The sequence below is a fragment of the Opisthocomus hoazin genome, chromosome 1 (assembly GCF_030867145.1).
Source record: "Opisthocomus hoazin isolate bOpiHoa1 chromosome 1, bOpiHoa1.hap1, whole genome shotgun sequence".
Taxonomy (NCBI): domain Eukaryota; kingdom Metazoa; phylum Chordata; class Aves; order Opisthocomiformes; family Opisthocomidae; genus Opisthocomus; species Opisthocomus hoazin.
Window position 1 is genome coordinate 91,271,237 of NC_134414.1, and position 17,265 is coordinate 91,288,501.

At 44.3% G+C, this 17,265-nt stretch overlaps 1 protein-coding gene across 7 annotated transcripts in view; it reads left to right on the forward strand.

Annotated features, from left to right (window-relative positions):
• Positions 1-12,358, forward strand: part of CDKL5 (cyclin dependent kinase like 5) — a 143,898-nt gene extending 131,540 nt beyond the window's left edge. For 6 of the 7 annotated variants that reach the window (XM_075429046.1, XM_075429055.1, XM_075429074.1 and 3 more), the window contains 3 exons: positions 2,427-2,549; positions 3,677-3,796; positions 5,095-12,358. In XM_075429046.1, coding sequence (XP_075285161.1) covers positions 2,427-2,549; positions 3,677-3,796; positions 5,095-5,484 — 633 coding nt within the window. In that variant the 3' untranslated portion in view covers positions 5,485-12,358. The remainder of the gene's footprint in view (positions 1-2,426; positions 2,550-3,676; positions 3,797-5,094) is intronic. The other variant, XM_075429083.1, reaches the window with a different exon arrangement.
• The last annotated feature ends 4,907 nt before the right edge of the window (positions 12,359-17,265 follow it).

Genomic DNA, 17,265 nt, shown 5'->3' on the forward strand with positions numbered 1-17,265 from the left:
TTTGCACCATTCTAGTCTACTCTGATGCCAGCCATTCAGATGCAGTGGCAGAGAACACTGTAAAGCCCAGCTGATAGATGGTGTATCAGATACCTCCAGGGTAAGCTATATGAAGGAAATACAGACTGGATTGTGTTTCATCTGAAAATCTGGCACCTTCCAAAGCATCTAAATCCCACATATCGTGATCTGTAGCTACCAAAAACATCACCGATTATAAAACAGGACAGTTATACATTAATCCATACTCCTGTTTCTTCTCAGTCTCAAGGAGGCGGATAGAGGAGGAGGGGGTGAAGAGAGGTTTTGCATGAGGAAAAATTATGTTAGCTAGTTAGTGCTAGTGTCTCACAGGAAGATGAATAAATTTGTGAAAGGAGACAGTGTTAGAACTCTTGCATCCTCAGCTAGAAACTTGCTGACATCAACTTGATCTTTGGACCCAACCAGAGACTGAAAAACCTCTGCTCATTTCTGCTTGCAGCTGTTTAACAGGACAGTATCTAGGGAAAGCCTGTACCTACCAATGTGTGTGCAAGTGTCTGGGTCAGACACTGTTCTGTGTTCTTCTGCGTCTGTTAGCTGAGGACATCTCCCTAATAAACACTGGGATGTTCACGGGGATCTTCCAGCACGAACAAAAATAATTACCTTCAGTTCAGCACCAAGTTTGACTTTAGTGGTAAAAGCTGTTAACAGCACTGTAATATTAGCTCTTCAGCTACATGAATAATGTTTTCTGTGGATTCATATTAAAAGTCTAACAGCTAGCTTGTGACTACCCAAGTTTTTTTCTCAGACTTGTAATTCTTACAGAGTCCTAGAAATATGAAATTCCAGTGATGTGCTCTGACACAGACTTTTTGTAGCAAATAACAAACTGGACCCGAGAACTGTCACAGAGATGCACATCATAGCTAGCTCCCATTTACTTCTGATTTCCTCTGGCAAATTAATTTTGCTGGTGATCATCATAAGAGTCATAAAAGATATCTGAAATTGGATTGACAACACCTTCGTAATAATGTCGTTCTCAAAATGTCTGATGCTCCAGAACTGATCCCAGTTCCTGACAGTTCCTCCTGCAGGGTTGTTCCTGTTAATGATTCTCCCTAGACAGGTGTGGTTCCTCGTGGGATAATAATTGCTACTGCTTGCTATGGGAGTTCTTTGCAATATTGTTTTTGCAGAGCTGTTCTTATCCATTCTCCTCTTCATCTTGTTTGGAGTCTTTTAGTAACATAGCAGAAGGTTTTGAGGATTGCTAGGGTCACGGTTTTTTCTGTCATCTGCCACCAAACAATGCGATAACCATGAGGGCTGTGCAGTGTCAAGAAGCACTATCTTCAGAGGAGCCCGAGTTTTGCAGGTTTTGGCACATATTGCAACCAATGGGTCTGAAGAAATTACCTGCTTTGGAAAAAAACAGTTGCAGGTGAGCATTTCTCCTCACGATGCTTTGATTCCTTTTTAATTTACTGCACTTGAAACAGGAAATTCTTCTGACCATAAACTTCCCAAACAAGCTACACTAGTTAGTATGTCTTTTCATTAACTTGGATGGAATCTAAAGCTGAGAAAGCAGTTTGAAAACCCTCGCTTTTGTAGTGCACCCATCGTTCTCTGTAGTCATAGAATCATTATACTGTATTATGAAGTTTTCTGTTGGTAGGCAGAATAATGCTAGACACAGCGTGTGTGCCCTGTGCTTGTTTGTACCTGAGCAGGGGAGAAAGAGTCCCGTTCATAAGTTCTGTTTGTTGTTTGTGCATCCATTGGTATGCTCTTTGGTTGTGTTACAGAGATTAAAATAAAACAGCTAGAGCTCTTGCAGTTATACATGAAGCTGTTGATGGCATATTTTTGTCAGAACTGAAATAATTCATCTTGGAGCCCTAGCTGTTTTTACAAGTTAAAAATAGAATATTTTGTTTCTTCTAGAGGTAGCTATCAACTGCTCATTCTGAAACTGATTGCTATTATTGCTAGTGTATCTTTGATATTTTATTTATATGAAAAGAAGAAATGTCATACTGCTTTAGGTCATTATCATAAGTAACAAATGATTGCCAGGATTTGATCCAAAGCTCGGTAAAGTCAAGACCTACCAGTTGTTTCCAAAAGGCTTTGAAATGCACTCTGCATTCCTAATAAACATGGATAGAAGAATAGGTGTACTGATCTCTTTTATCTTTTTATGTTTATATTTTACTGATCTGCTTTATATGCATTGAGTTCCTTGAATTTGTTCCGTACGCTTTTTTTGTTCAATCACTATTGTATTTTCCCAAAGCAAATTACAGGATTGATACCATATATTGTCAGAATTAAAAAAAAAAAAAAGGAATGAAAAAGAATTAATATAGTAAGGACAGATCTCTTGAAATGAAATACTATGCATTTAGTTTTTGTATCTTATATTGCAGACAGACTCAACCAACGGGGAGAATCCAAGCATCAAGAAATCCCTCTTTCCTCTTTTTAACTCAAAGAATAATTTAAAGCATAGTTCTTCTTTGAAAAAGCTTCCTGTAGTCACTCTACCCATGGTATTAATTTTTAAGTACAGTAGCACTGTAAAATGCTCCAGTAAACTTGTTTTACTGACTACAGCAGCATGTGTTTTATTTTCATGGTATCACTTTCTCTTCATGCCAGTTAAGTATCTTGGGCCAGTTCGATAAATTGACAGTTCTGTTGAAATAGATTGTGCCTAAAATTTTTTTTTTTTTTTTCAGTATTTGATGTAAAATACACACTTCCCAAAAGAATGAGCCCTGGAACTAAGACTAAAGGAGGAAAATAGTTGTGAAATTGTGTGTTTAAAATTAAACTGTCTCATTCTCTTTCAATCAGGAAAAAAAATTAACCTGATGTGTTTTATAGCTGTATAGGAAACACTTTTTTTTATGCAAACTGCTCCTTTATATATAAATTTAGTTAATCAAATATTAACCACAGGTTATCTGAAAAATAAATTTTAGCTCACGCCTCTGCTCTGTTTTTGTTTGTCCTGATTGTTGTTGATAAAAGACAGCTTGCATTAAAAATATGTTAAATTTTAACTGCCCTTTTCTTCCTTAGAATTCTTTAAATGAGATAAAACTCTACAAAGAAGTTTTAAATTATCCTGCCATAAATTTTGTTGGATTTTTAGCTTGCTTGGGGAGGGTGAGGGAGGTTGGGGAGTTTCATTAATTTTTGCTTTAGTTTGGGATATTTGTGGATGAGGAGAAAGATGGGGAAAGAAAAAACTCTTGGTTTTGCGATGGCAAAATCAGCCAGACATGAGTTTGGAGAGATTTTGGTCTGCTTCACTCAGGAACAAATTTATAGAACTGATCCATGGTCTTAACTGCGGTATGGAATGCTTTTTAAATCAAGATAAGGCTCAACAATTTTTAAATTTTTTTTTATTTTTTGAAGCCTTGTTTAACTGCTCTCTCTTCCAGCAAATAACACTAACAGCATGCGAATGCTTCAACGGCTAAGGGTCTAGCAAATCTGCATGATGTCCACAGCCACTTGCTCTTACTATGGGGAAAAATATTGAAAGGTCATTGCAATTCTGCTGCAGTAAAGGGTTTCACTTGTGTTCTGTAATTAACTGGGGGAAATGATTTACAGTTATTCTTAAGAGTATATTAGGAAACTAGTATTTAATATTTTGTTGCAGATGCCTAGCAGTGATGGTCAGGATCTCTTGGCATTACAGAAAGCCATTCATTCTTCTAATCACCAGAGCAGCAGGCAGAAGGACTGGCATCCCGAGAAGATGACAGAAATCCAGCCTCATGTAAGTGGCATTATCAATTCCCTGTATTTTAACGTCACTGAGGTATCTTGACAGCTTTTTCTCTGGTGAATAGAAAAATTGCATTTGACATTATTTCCCAACCTCCCCATTCCCTGCTCAATGAATGTGAAAAATCACGTGCCTGCAGTCCTGCATAATTTTTCGAAAATCTAGACGTGAATGACAAGGAAAAGAAGAGAGACTGAATGTCCCTGTGTCAGCCTGTGAGCCTGTCAAAATACTGGTTATGTTTTTGTATCAGAGGCAAGCGACATCCCGGTGTGTGTCTGTGGTGGCTGTGCAGCACTGTAGAAAAGCCCCGAAGCTGGCTCTGCAAGGGACGGTGCATCCCGAGAGCTCACTGCTGCCCAACACAGTTTGATGCTTGGTGGGGTCACCAGGGCATCGTGACCACGTTGCGGTGCGGCTGTGCCTCAGCTGGCACAGGCTGCAGTTTAAGCAGGCGACATTATAGACCATAGCACTGCACCAGTGCAACTTCATTTTCTCCAGTTCTGAAACCGGCCTGGGGGCAGGTTTGGGAGGGAGCCTCAGCACCAGGCTCTGTTGCTATTACGGCAATGCAAACTGAAGAAGAGGGTTTGTTACAGCTGCAGTGTTTGAAGAAGCAAGGTGCTCTGTGAGCCATGGAATTTAATGAGGCTGTTTTCATACCACTTTGTGTCCTCAGGCTTCCCCAGGGCTCTTGCTAGCCATTTCACTAACCCCATGTCTCCATTTTCCTTCAACCTGCTCACCAGTTAAACCATCTGTGAGGGACTAGAGCAGCTTATCACCCAGCTGCTGGCAAACAAAATATCTAACTGCTGAGTTCTGCTAGCCCTGCTTTCAGTGTAGCTGATCACTCAAGACTCTCTCTAACCCCTAACTGATGTTCGCAAAATTTTTAGGAACTTTGTATTTCTGCTATCTGTGCCTCATAAAATGTGGCTGGGATTCTAAAGTTAACAGCAGGATTAGTGACAGATGGACAGCTAATGCAATCATCTATGCCTCCGTTTTGACAGGAAACAGGTTAAAATACTTGATGGGAACAATTTTGTAGGGAAAGGTTCCATCTCTTCAGGTAGCTAATAGTTTGAATCACGATGAGGGGACGTTTTCTCAGCTGTCGTAACTGAGCTGTCAGTCATAGCTTGGAATGAAACGGATACAAATGAAAAGTGAAGAAGCCTCGTGCAGTTCAAGATGCTCAGTTTAGGATATGACAGTTATGCTGTACGAAGTCCAGTACGATGGAGAGCAGAAGGTCAAGCGCTTTTCCCCGTGTCTTTCAGAGCCAGCCGTTAAAATCTCTCCGAAAGCTCCTGCACCTCTCCTCCTCAAACCCCCCTGTCCCCGCCGAGCCTCGCTTCCAGCCCTTACCGAGCCAGCCAGCCAAACCCGCTTTTTCGGAGGTGCGAATTCACCCCATGAGTCAAGGCTCCGGCAGCGGCGGCGGCGGCAACGTGCGGCAGGAGCCGCAGCCGAAAAGCCGGCCGACGCTGCAGATAGCGAGCCAGCTGGAACCGGCCTGGCACGTCGCGCCGGTGAACAGGAGCGCGAGCGATGGGCCTCCCTACTCCGACCAGCTGCCGGCCAAGGGCGGGCAGAACGGGCACACCTACAGCCGAACAAACCGCTCGCGGATGCCGAATCTGAATGACCTGAAAGAGACAGCCCTGTAGCGGCGCTCCAGAAAACGGGCCGGTTCGGGTGGAGATCAGCGTAGGGGAGCGGTGGTGGTTCTGGTGATGGTAAGACTGCGTTTTCAGCTTCATGAAGGTGTGCAATATGTCCATGTGGAGCCACGCTGCTTGGCACCACGGTGAGAGTCAGGGATTATGCGGTAAAGCGAGTTGAATTATGAATTACCGGTCGTCAGAAATGTCGCTGGATGCCAGGCAGAGTGTGCCGGTCAGGGAGGGAAATGCGCTGCCATTTTCTCTCCTTTACATTCCAGCGTAGTGCACATCTCTGTCTGAAAGCTGGGAGACTGCTGGCACGTATTGGCACTTACAAAGGTGAAAACATTCATGTCTAGACCTATGCCCTTACGACATTTTTTGCTGCCTAGTTAAAACAGTGGGGTTTATGTGATAAAAGTGTGTCCCGGCTAAGGGTTTAAAGTTAAATTGTATGTCTTAAATTTGTTTTTTAAACTTCCATATTTGATAGGATTTGTAATATTTATTTATGATGACCTAATATCGTACTGTTATACTCATATCTTTTATGTTATAATGTAAAGTTATTTTGAGCTGTTTGAAACATTGTGAAGCAGTGCAACAGCTACAGTAGTTTCTATAAAAAACTAACAGTAACATTTATATATTGCATCAGGAGTATTTTATTCTATATATAAATATATATATAAATGGAAAATAACTGTCTGATTTTTAAATACACTCATTTAAAAGAAAAGTATTGTTATGACACTATCTGCCATATTTTTATACATTTGTGATATAAAGTGCAGTATTATACTTCTAATAAAGGAAGTTGAATGTGCATATAAACGTGACTGTAACAGTATGAATCTTGCTCAGCTATGAGAGCCCGGTATTATAGGCATTATTGGTAACAAACAAAGGAGAACATTCAATTCCAAGCTTTATTATGGGCTATTTTGTTGGAAGTATTGGCTAAATGTAAGAGACTGCAGAACTGTACAGTAATCTAAATGTGGTATGTTCTCCCCTGTGTCCTTAGCTCTCCTAGTAATATTAATGGGATTTCTGCATCTGCATCAAGAGCACAGAGCCCCGGTACCAAATTTTTGTTTCCTCTACAGAGATAAAGTGCCCCGTGACTACAAGCGAAAGCAGGTGCTCTTCCACTTAATAGCAGGGGTGAAAACCAAAGAAACACAGCATGAATTGCAAGTGAAATGCCAAACATTGACACTTAACGCATAGCATGGCACTGCAGATCATGGTATAAGCTTTTATGCATATGTGTATTTTACATCTTGTTTAGCAACCTATTAACTAATAAGATAAACACTGTATTTAAATTTAGCCTACTCTTGCACTTTTTGTTATATTTCAGGATGTATTTAAAGTTACAAATCTGGTATTTGGATATTGAGGGAGAAGGTTGCCGTGCAGCTTAATTTCTCCTTAGGTCTTACTATCCGAATATTCCCATACACAGTTCAGTAACCAGTCTCAGCAAAATACTAGATCTTGGGTTCCAGCCTCCTGTACAACATTGTTAAAACTGCCTTTACGCTGGTGAATGTCGAGTGTAGCAAATACACAACCTGATTCCTCTGTTGCTCCCGGTCAACTAAATCAAAGGTGAGCCAGTAGGAGTCAAAAGAGTTATGCCAGTCTAAACTTTGTGCAGTAAGAGGAGAGTCAGGCCTGTAGTGTCAGAACAATACAATCTTTCCTTTTTAATCACATCAGTTCAACTCCCTCATTACTCTGCGGCGTAGTTGCTTTCCTTGATGCTGTCCTCGTAAGACACTTGTACTTGCAAATACGTTGTCTGTTCCAAAAAGAGATCAGCCTGAATGTAAATTCGATGATTTAGCCATAGATGTAGTGAACAAGAGCAGCCAAGCGGCAAGAGCTGAACTTCCTGCGTGGATAACAATGCAAACTGGACACGCTGTTCAGTACCTCTTGAGTCATACCAAAGTTCTAACGACAGCAAATTTGGCACCACTACTCTCAAAATCTTTGTCAGGAAGGATGTTGCATCAGGTTTGTCCAGGGCTAAAAGTCAGTCTAGTAAATTTGAAAAATCACAAAATAAGAATTCTTTCTTTGTCCGTTGCCTGCAAGAAATGTGCATGTGATTTTCTATAGGTATATATGATATCTAGATATATATGATATATACTGTGTTGATATATCATATATATAGCATCTATAAATACAGTAGACATGAAAGAGTATTCAGTTTTTGGTAAGTTCAGCGGGCATCCAGGAAGGACGTTGTGATATTTGCTAGTCATCGCTGTCAGAGCTGAGTGGCAGATTTTAGCAATGTCTGTTGGACTCGCCAGCTGCTCACAGCTAGGTTCGTCCTGTTCTCTGCTTTGAAATGGGCTGATGCCGCTGAAATCCCTCACCGAAGCAGCATCCGGGAGCGGGGCTCTGAGCAGCGCTATTTGAGTGTCTCCGAGGGAGCCTCCAGACTAGACTCTTCTGTACTTTGTGGATGTGTATCCTTTTGCCTCTGTAAGACTTTTAGCTTGCTGGTAAGAGCTTCATGCTGGGGATGATGATACTGGGCTTTATGTGGCTGTTCTGATTACTAGCAAGCAGAAATGTTTCCAAAGGATTTTTTTTCTCAGTACCCATTAAGTTAAATCAGAATAATCTCTGACTGTACATATAGCTGTTTAAAGTAGTTAGCAAAGCTTCAAGGGTGACCCGAGGAATGTTCAAGTATTTGGTGGCCCATATTTACTGAAAGTTGTTTCTACTTCATGCTTCATTTTCTTCTCACATTCAACAAACTGTAGTAGATTCCAGTTGAATACTAAATTGTGTTGAACGTATGTAGTATTTTCTTCCTTCTGTCGGAAAGAACTTCCAGCAGCTCGGCCAGCTGGTGCTGGGATAAATTGTGTATTTTTAACTTCGTATAACTTCCCAATATTTAGAATATTGCTAATGTAATTTTGCCGAGGCTTCCAAAGGAGTCTTATTATAGTGACTGAGATTTGCTGGGTCAATAAAGGGGAAGACAATTACAGAGCAAATGATTTTGTAAGGGTGAGCTTTCCTCTTCACTGGTCTGTGAGTCTTGTGCTACACGTTCTATAGATTTACTTAGTATAAAATATCGTAGTTAAGCTGCATTTTATTCTTTGGCAATCTGTTTTGCCTTGTGGCATCATTAATGATGTGAATAGAAAAGAAACTAAGTTTCAGAAATGAATTGTAGTCATTTTGCAGAACTCAAGCTGCCTAAACTTGTCTGTATGTTTTCACTATAGCTTTTGAACTCTTGTTAACAGAAAAAGAAGCACCTTAAGCTCATCTTAACTGAAATTGTATATGTGTTTAAGCTGTCCTTTTAAACTGCCATGTAAATGTATTAACCCAGAACAACAGATTTTTTTCAGTAGGCCTGGCCACAGAGAACAGTCCCTTAGAGCTGTTTAACACTTTTTGCTCCATTTATTGCAGCTGGAGGTTCGTTGCTTCTCTGAGAGGTCACCTGCATGGGGCACTGGGCAGAGTTCTTGGCAGGAAGTCAGCGATCTCAGATTTGGTCCCTTCTTCCTAAAAGATTCCGCATCGCACTGGGCTTGGTACTGACACCAAGCTTTGATTTCTGATACCAAGTCAGGCCCACCTAAATGTATGAGTCCTGACACCTCTCTGTTTACAGATACTCGCTCTTTTAGATCAATATTAAAGCAGACTTCAGACTTCCAACCATACGAGACCCTCAGGTCATCGTTAGGTTTGTCGCCTTTCCCTCTGCTACACCTGCTTGTTTCTGGGAGCAAAGCTGGGTGATTCTTCAGGAAGCAATGTCCTGTGACAGGCATTTAGCCATTCCTTGCCATTGCAGTTAGGTCTCTTAACAGATGAATCTTACTAGTAAAAAAGCTACACACCGACTGATTTTTCATTTTTCTTCAAAAGCTGCTGTTGCCATTAGCTGAATAGACTCCTGTGTTCACCCAGAAAAAGCAATGACTTCTTAACAGTTCAGTGCTGTAGACCTCCCTTGTAAGCAAGGGAACACCGATTATATAGCTCTGAAAGCAGTGTTGCGATCTGTTTAGCTAAATCAAAACCCAGCCGCTTCTGAGGGGAGCGAGCCATGCTCAAGAAGTGTTTGGGGTTTCTATTCGTGTTTCAGTTCTTTGTGTTCTTACAATGATTCAGTAGTGAGACGTGCTTCAAGAATATCTGCTTGTAATTATTTCTGTATGTGTTGAATGCTGTCAGAGTCGAGCTGGGAGAATGTTTGAATCCCAGTTACACGAAGAGTTTGAAAAGGATAGCCATATATAATATACTGCAAATTGTGGGGTGGCAACGAATGTTTATTTTTTCCATTCCAGCTAGCATACATAATACAACTGTTAATGGGGTTATATCATAAACCATGCGTCTGGGCTGTTGTTCATGTAAGTAGGCCCACCATTCAAAGTAGGGTGGGATTGTCACAGATGATGATTGGAAAGGTGATGTGCCCTATTTAATCATCTTTAAATGACCTTCAAATCAGGACACTATTTAAGAACAGGTGCCTTTCCCTACACAGCTCTCTCTAATGGTGTCATGATATTAACCATTCATTAACTGGGTTTGTAGTGAATGAGGAGAAAAGCCATTTAACTTCTGGCCTTTGTTAAAAAGGGAGCAATTTGAGTAAACCCTTTTAATATAACACAACCTGGAAGTTCTAGATGTTGGCTCCTGTTTCAAAGGGTCAAACAGCAGCAGTGCATCAATGCTCAGGCTCATCAGGCAAGTGAAGGCTTGTGCACATCACTTGGTTCAGATGTACTGAAACGAGATTTTTCATTCTGCAATCATGAAGCAAATGTCATGAAAATTAAGCAAACCAGATTTTACAGGAGATCCTCTTTCAATTTGAAGAGGAAAAGCTGTGGTAGGTCATCTGTTGTCTCAGTCAGCTGTCTTTAACAGCTACTGCATGAGACAGCATAGGTAAATCTGATGGATTAGGTCTGAGTTTTACTTGCTCCAGTTCTGCTTGGATGCTTATTTGTTACCTTGTGTACAGGCAGTTGTTTGGTGCAACAGTTGACTTTGGACAAACTAAGTGGAAGACGCTTGTGAAGTGTGAGAGGACCAGCCTGCTATGTTTGGATGCTTTCGTTCCCCCAAATCAGACTGCTTCTCAGACTCGTTTAGAAAGTAACTCAAAATATGCAGCCGAGCAAAAGTGACTCTTAGATGTGGCCCAGGGGTCTGAACATGGAATTTGTGACTTAGGTAAAGAGTGACTCTACACATCTCTTGTCTTCTCTGCAAGTCAATCTACCTCCTCTCTTTTGCAGAATGTGGTCGAGGTTTGGTTGGTTTGTTCTGAGTTTATTATTGACTCCAAATTGTGAAGAGACATACAAAAAGATTCTTCCTCTAGGTACTGTTAGAAGCCGAGTAATAAAATCTTGATGGGCCTTCATCTGATAGACTTTTGAAACCTCCAAGCCATCTGAGCTCTCCCTCTAGAATCCCAATGCCATCCTTTGCACTGCTTTGCAGTCTTCCCTTGCCCTTCCCCTTGCGGTTCTCAAATATTGCAGTTGCCTTGTTCTTTGTTGTTTCTCTAGTGCAGATTATCAGGGAGTTAGAGGCCTTATCTACTACTCCACCCTGTTTGCTGTTTTATTCAAACAGCTATCCTTAGACTTGCTCAGGATTTTCTTCATTTTAATTTTCCATTTCATCTGGGTGAGATACCTTACCTCATTGTGCCCCCACCAAAACACGCAGCCTGCCAGGCGCTTTGTTCCACCAGGTCTCTGTTTTCACAGGGCATTGTTTCTCTGGATCCATTCTGAGAAATGCAAGGTGGCATCTTCATTGTACAGGCGTAGAGATGCGTTGTGAAGTGACTGCTTTCGTGGAGCTTTCCGTTAGCAACGTTATAGCATGTTCATAGCGCAAGATGGAAGCCGCTGTTCAGCTTTGCTATGGGGCGTGAACCTCTTGGTGTAAACTCTTGACGTGTAAGTCCAATGGCAGAGCTTTAACTGTTTACTAACAAGGCAAAACTTTAAGTGTAGGTAACTGTCTCGATTTTCCTTTTCTCCTTACTTTTTTTTTTGCTAGTGCACATCTTAGACTCGTACTACTGAAGGATATGTCTAATTGAAAGGAGTAACATCTATATATATTTGGTCTGTATGGAACAATAAGCTAAAATCTTCCATGAAGCCGTAATTCTGTTGGAAATTCTATGCAGGCATTTTAAAATCTGGTTAATCTGCTAAGGACTTCCAGGACTGCTTAGATCTCCACTGTGAAATGCTGAATTCTGAATTTATGTCATTTGGGAGAAGGAAGGAAGAACGAGGTTTAGAAAAATGCGATCTTTTTTCACAATCTGCCAGTACAGACTATTCCAAAAATAACAGGCTTGGGAGGTAGCTTGCAAAACTTCAAATTTATGGATAAGATTCCCTGGTGTTTTTTAACAGCTACTAGAAATCTAAAGCGCACAAACTTTTGAATCTACCATGCTTTCTGTTGTGGAAGGGATGTGATGTGGTGTTAACCTTTTTAATCCCAGAATACAAACTGATTTTAAAATGTGTTGAATATTTAAAGATGACTTCATGCAAGTTAATAAACCATTTGTAAAGTGTTTGTATACAACCCTTTGTATCATGTTGTTGGTACACCTTACAAATTTTTTTTGGGCATGTATTCCATTCTTAACTTATGTACAATTTCTATTGTTGCTGTAAATATTCTAAAAGAGAAAAAAAAATCCTGTGGTAACCTTAATTATCAGCATGGAAATGGTTAATTTTTACTGAGCACAATGTATTTTTGAATGGGCCTTCCAAAATATGTCTTTAATAAAAATGCAGATTTTGCACTAGAACACTGGCATTGCTCAGCGGCTGATCTTATTCCTGACACATCTCCCCCAGAGCATCTCCACACACATTAGCATGGCTGCAATGAGCAGAAGGGGCCAGAACCACACCAGGACTCCTCTGCTCAACCAGCCGCGGCCAGGTCCTGCCTAACTCCCTGTCTGAGAAGCTGGCTTGTATCTGTCCGCAAGCCTGATGTTTCCACAGGAACACAGAGAAAACAGTTCTGAGGCACACCATTACCCACTGTTCCTGTAGTCTCATCGCAGACATTAGGGGGTTTAGAATCACAGAATCGTGGAATGGTTTGGGTTCGAAGGGACCTTACAGGCCGTCTAGTTGCAGGCCCCCTGCCATGGACAGGGACATCTTCCACCAGACCAGGTTGCTCAGAGCTCCATCCAACCTGGCCTTGAACACTGCCAGGGAGGGGGCAGCCACAGCTTCTCTGAGCAACCTGTTCCAGTGCTGCACCACCCTCATGGTGAAGAATTTCTTCCTAATATCTAATGTAAACCTACCCTCTTCCAGGTTAAAGCGATTCCCCCTTGTCCTGTCACTACAGGCCCCTGTAAAAAGCCCCTCTCCGGCTTTCCTGTAGGCCCCTTCAGGTACTGGAAGGCTGTGATGAGGTCTCCCAGACTTCTCTTCCTTTCAGGGCAAAAATCTCTGCTGTTCTCTCTTGTGAACAGTATCAACCCACCAAACCCCGCAGCAGGCACTCCGCAGAAATTAAAAGGCCCTGAAAGTTTCCGGCCCTTGAACTGTCTTTGCTGCAGAAGGGGAGGCACCACTGGGGCAGCATGGTGGCATTCCAGCACTGCCAGGCCTAAGCTGAGACTCCTAGGCGAATGTTCAGGTGTCGGTGATACAGTTTTTGATGGGTTCCCTTTTAACCTGTCCTGGCCGTGACTTTTTTTTGTTATCGTGTGCGGCTTTAAAAACTTTAACTACTTCTCTGCTAAGCCCTCATTCTTCAGGGCAATGGGAAACAAATTGAGGAGTGGGGACCACTTTTTCTTGGCCTCCCGTCTTTCCCTCTGCACTCCAGCCACAGGCTTGCTGGAAGCCAGGACTTGCAGCTTTCAGATCCTGCCGAAACAGCCTCCTGGTGGGGTGTGCTGCAGCCCCAGCTGCTGTGAGACCCGGCTGCTGCCCAGTGCCTTCACCCAGCTGTGCCCATCACCGCCCAAACGGGGAGGCTGCTGGCCTGAGCTAGGGGCTTTCGCTTCCACCAGGACGAGCGGTCCAGCAGCCCAACTGTCCCAGACAGTTTCCTTGAGGTGCCAAGTTCTGTGGGGACTCAGCTTTGCTCTGAAAAACCACTCTTTGCCCTAACTCTTTCAAGGGTCTCATCGTAGTGACGCCAGGCGCCAGTGCCCTTTTCTGTACTCCTCACAGAGCTCCGGAAAACAGAGTGGTGACCTCCTTGGAGAGGTCGAGAACCTTGCTGTGGTAGCCCCAACGTGGTCAGCACTGGTGCCCCTTGGGATGGGGAGCAGCATGGGTGTGGATGTTTTTCTCTCTGACCACAGTGAAGGGATGATTCCTGCCTGTACCCAGTAAGATAAAGGGGCTATTGGCTTACAAATGGTGTGGCTGCTCTGGAGGCCTGAGGCAGCCTCTTACCACTTAGTTTAGATTGGGCAAGCCTGACTTCCCAGCGCAGATCCCTCACTTCTCCCTCTAAGCATCCAGACTAAAAATTCAGGTCATGAAGCTGAAGGCAGCTGTTGGTCCTGCCTCCGATTCCAAACCTGTCGCGTTTTACGCAGTTGCAAAGCCTTGCATTGGGCTCCCTACCTCGGCAGGATTTTCAATCCTAGAAGGTAAATGCTTTTTCAGTGTTGCTTTGCATCATCTCCTGCAGCCTCAGTTGCTGGCTCTGTTGTGGTTAATTGCAATTGGAGGCATCTGTGCTGATAAATTAAAATGGCTGTGCTAGGAAAAGTTAAGACTTTATGAGGAAAAGCTTTGTATTTTTGTAATTGTATTTTGGCTGGTTCTATCTCGCTTTCATAACGCCCTCAGTTGCAGTGTTACTCCAACACACTGTGTTTATGCAGAGGTGGAAGTCAAGCGCAATTCTAAAAGCATTTTAGGACCACTTAATTAATTAAGCCTCTCAGCACCCCATTTTTTAGAGAAGAGGCAGAGGTTAAGTGAATTTCCAAAGGTCGATTAACAAGCGAGCTGCATAGCTAGGATCGGAACAGAAACTCCCACTTTCGCAGGAGCCATTTAGACACTGCAGATGAAAGGCAGAAGTAGGTCTCTTCCCCATGCAAGCTGGAGAGGTGAACTGCAGGCAAAAGACAGGGCGAGGCAAGAAGCAAGTGAGCTGTGAAATTCAGTGTATGCCAAGCAGTTCCACCTATTTATCTCTGTACATTTCAATCTGGAAAAAGGGTCTAGTGATTTCTTTGAAGCTGGGAGGCTGGAAGAGCGATAGCACAAGTCCTTTCTACCTAGACAGTCTTTTCTCCTTCCAAGGTTTTATTATATCCTATATGTAGGATCAGTCATGTGAAAATACGTAGTTTAGTGTGGTTTCTTAGTGTATAATAGCATGTGGTCCATCCATCCAGGCTGTAGATTAAGCTTGCGAGCTCTTCCAAACTCCACAGGAACTCTTGCCCCTTGCCACAGGGTGCGCTTCCAAAATGAGACAACTTGCAAAACCCTGGACTGTGTGTGGGAGCTCAGAGGCCAGTCAGGTCCAAGGCTTTGGGTGGTTACAGTCAGGCTTAACTGCTTTGGGATGCTACAAATATCCATCAGCTGGTGGCCAGTCCATCCTTTCACCCCCCGACCCCACCCCACCACTCGTACGTCATCCAACAAAACGACAGCACCAAGCTTCCTCCCCCCGAGCCACCATCCACCAGGACACGGAGCAGAGCTGCCTGTGCGGCTTTTAGGGAAGGGAGAGCAGCGTGTTAACGTGATGGCAGCTGTGTCCAGGGACTGGAAACGCTTCAGCTTTCAGTGTTGGTGCTGGTAACACAAGAGCTATGACAGCTCGTGGAGAGCCCTTGTCTCCCCGCTGTTGCACGTGGAGTGCCTCCAGGGAGGCTGTGACCCCGTGCTGGTCCCACAGCTTGGCTACACAGAGGACTCGCCTCGAGCTCAGTGGACCCTGCTGCCCAGGGAGGTTGTGGAGTCTCCTTCTCTGGAGATATTCAAGACCCGCCTGGACAAGGTCCTGTGCAGCCTGCTGTAGGTGACCCTGCTTCGGCAGGAGGGTTGGACTAGATGACCCACAGAGGTCCCTTCCAACCCCTAACATTCTGTGATTCGGTGATTCTGTGACCTGCTCAGTAGAGCTTGCTGGGACTGACAGTCATTAGAGAACTGTGCAGATTCACTGATTTCTTATTAAGAAAACATGTCCCTAGACCCATTTGTGAATAGGCAAGGGGGGCAGGGGGGGAGCAAGGGTGTGATGGTGACATAATAACAATCATCTCAGGAGATGGGTTTGGTCTTTTCTACATCGCTGTAGACTTCATACTGTTGGTGCAGTGGACCAGAAGCTTTCAGACTCGCCAGAACACCCGATTTTCCTGACAGCTATTATTTGTCTCTACATACAGGAAAAAAACAAGGCAGAAACATCTGCCCTCATGAACAAATAAAATGTGATTAATTGTGCAGACCTCCAAAGGCTTTTTTCATGTCTTTGGTCACATCTCATTCGGTTTTAGCCACATCTCCTCTCCTGCCCTGCACACCAAGCGTTCATCTCTCTGCCCACAGGGGTAAGAGGAGGGCACAGGAGGCAGCTGGCCCACCTCGGTGCCGGTGTCTTCGTGCCTCTCCTCTCTCCACTGAGATAGTTCAGATGCTGATGCCGCAGCCCTTTGGGATGGATGCACGGATTGTTAGAGAACAGAGAAGAAGCCTCTGGTGCCTGACAGGTTTCTGCTGCAGACATGCGAGAAGCCAAACAGCGGCTGCCACCCCAGAGCCTCCCACAACCCTCCCACATGGAAGCTCTGGGGGCCACAGTTCCCACTCGAGGCGTGCTGGGCATCAGCTCCCAGGCAGAGGCAGAGACGTGAGCCATAGCACCTGGGCAGTCACCCCAGGGAGGCGGGTGCGTCACCAGAGCCTCCATGGGCCCCAAATTCCTCCGTCGCTCAGCACCCGCTGGGGATCGGGCCACGGAGATCGAGGCAGTTCATGAGAGCAAGTCCCTGTTCCTGTGCCCAAACGCTCACAGGGAGAGATGCGCCCCGGGCTGTGTCCAAATCAGAGAGGACAGGGAGGGGGTTTGGCCATCCAGTGCAGAAGGCACTGATGCCTGTCCCAAAAACAGCCACAGCAGCTCAGGCTGGAGGGGACCTGATACAGGGGGACCTGAGGTGACTTGAGAGTGTGAGATACAGGTGTGGCCCCTCGTACTGCGGACTGGCCTGTTCTGGCTCCAGCCCTGTCTTAGGGGTGGCAGAGACGGGCAGGAGGAGCACGGCAAAAACCAGGGTGAGATGTCTGCCCCAGCGTGAGAACCCTCCCTGGCCCCGGTGGGACAGCACGGGGCGCCCAGCCTGAGGGTCAAATAACCACTTGCAGACCTGCCCTCCCCAGGAGTGTCCAAGCCCTGCCTTAGGACCCCATCTTCATTCTCTTGGGCCTCGACAGCAGGCTGTGATGACGATTTCCCCAACCTAACACCTGGGCCGGAAGCACCGCATCTCATGGGATCAAAGCCGCAGCAACGAACCCTCCTGCCTTCCCCGCCGTGTGTCAGCTTCACCGCGGGGTTTCGCTTTATCACCAGGCACGGTGCAAAGCAACTTTTTATTCGAGACAGCCCCTCCCTTTGCAGGCTGGGCATTCACACCGCAGGACTGTGGCCGCGGCCGATGCCGGTGGCGAGGTGGGCGGCTGCACAGGCGGGCACCCATGC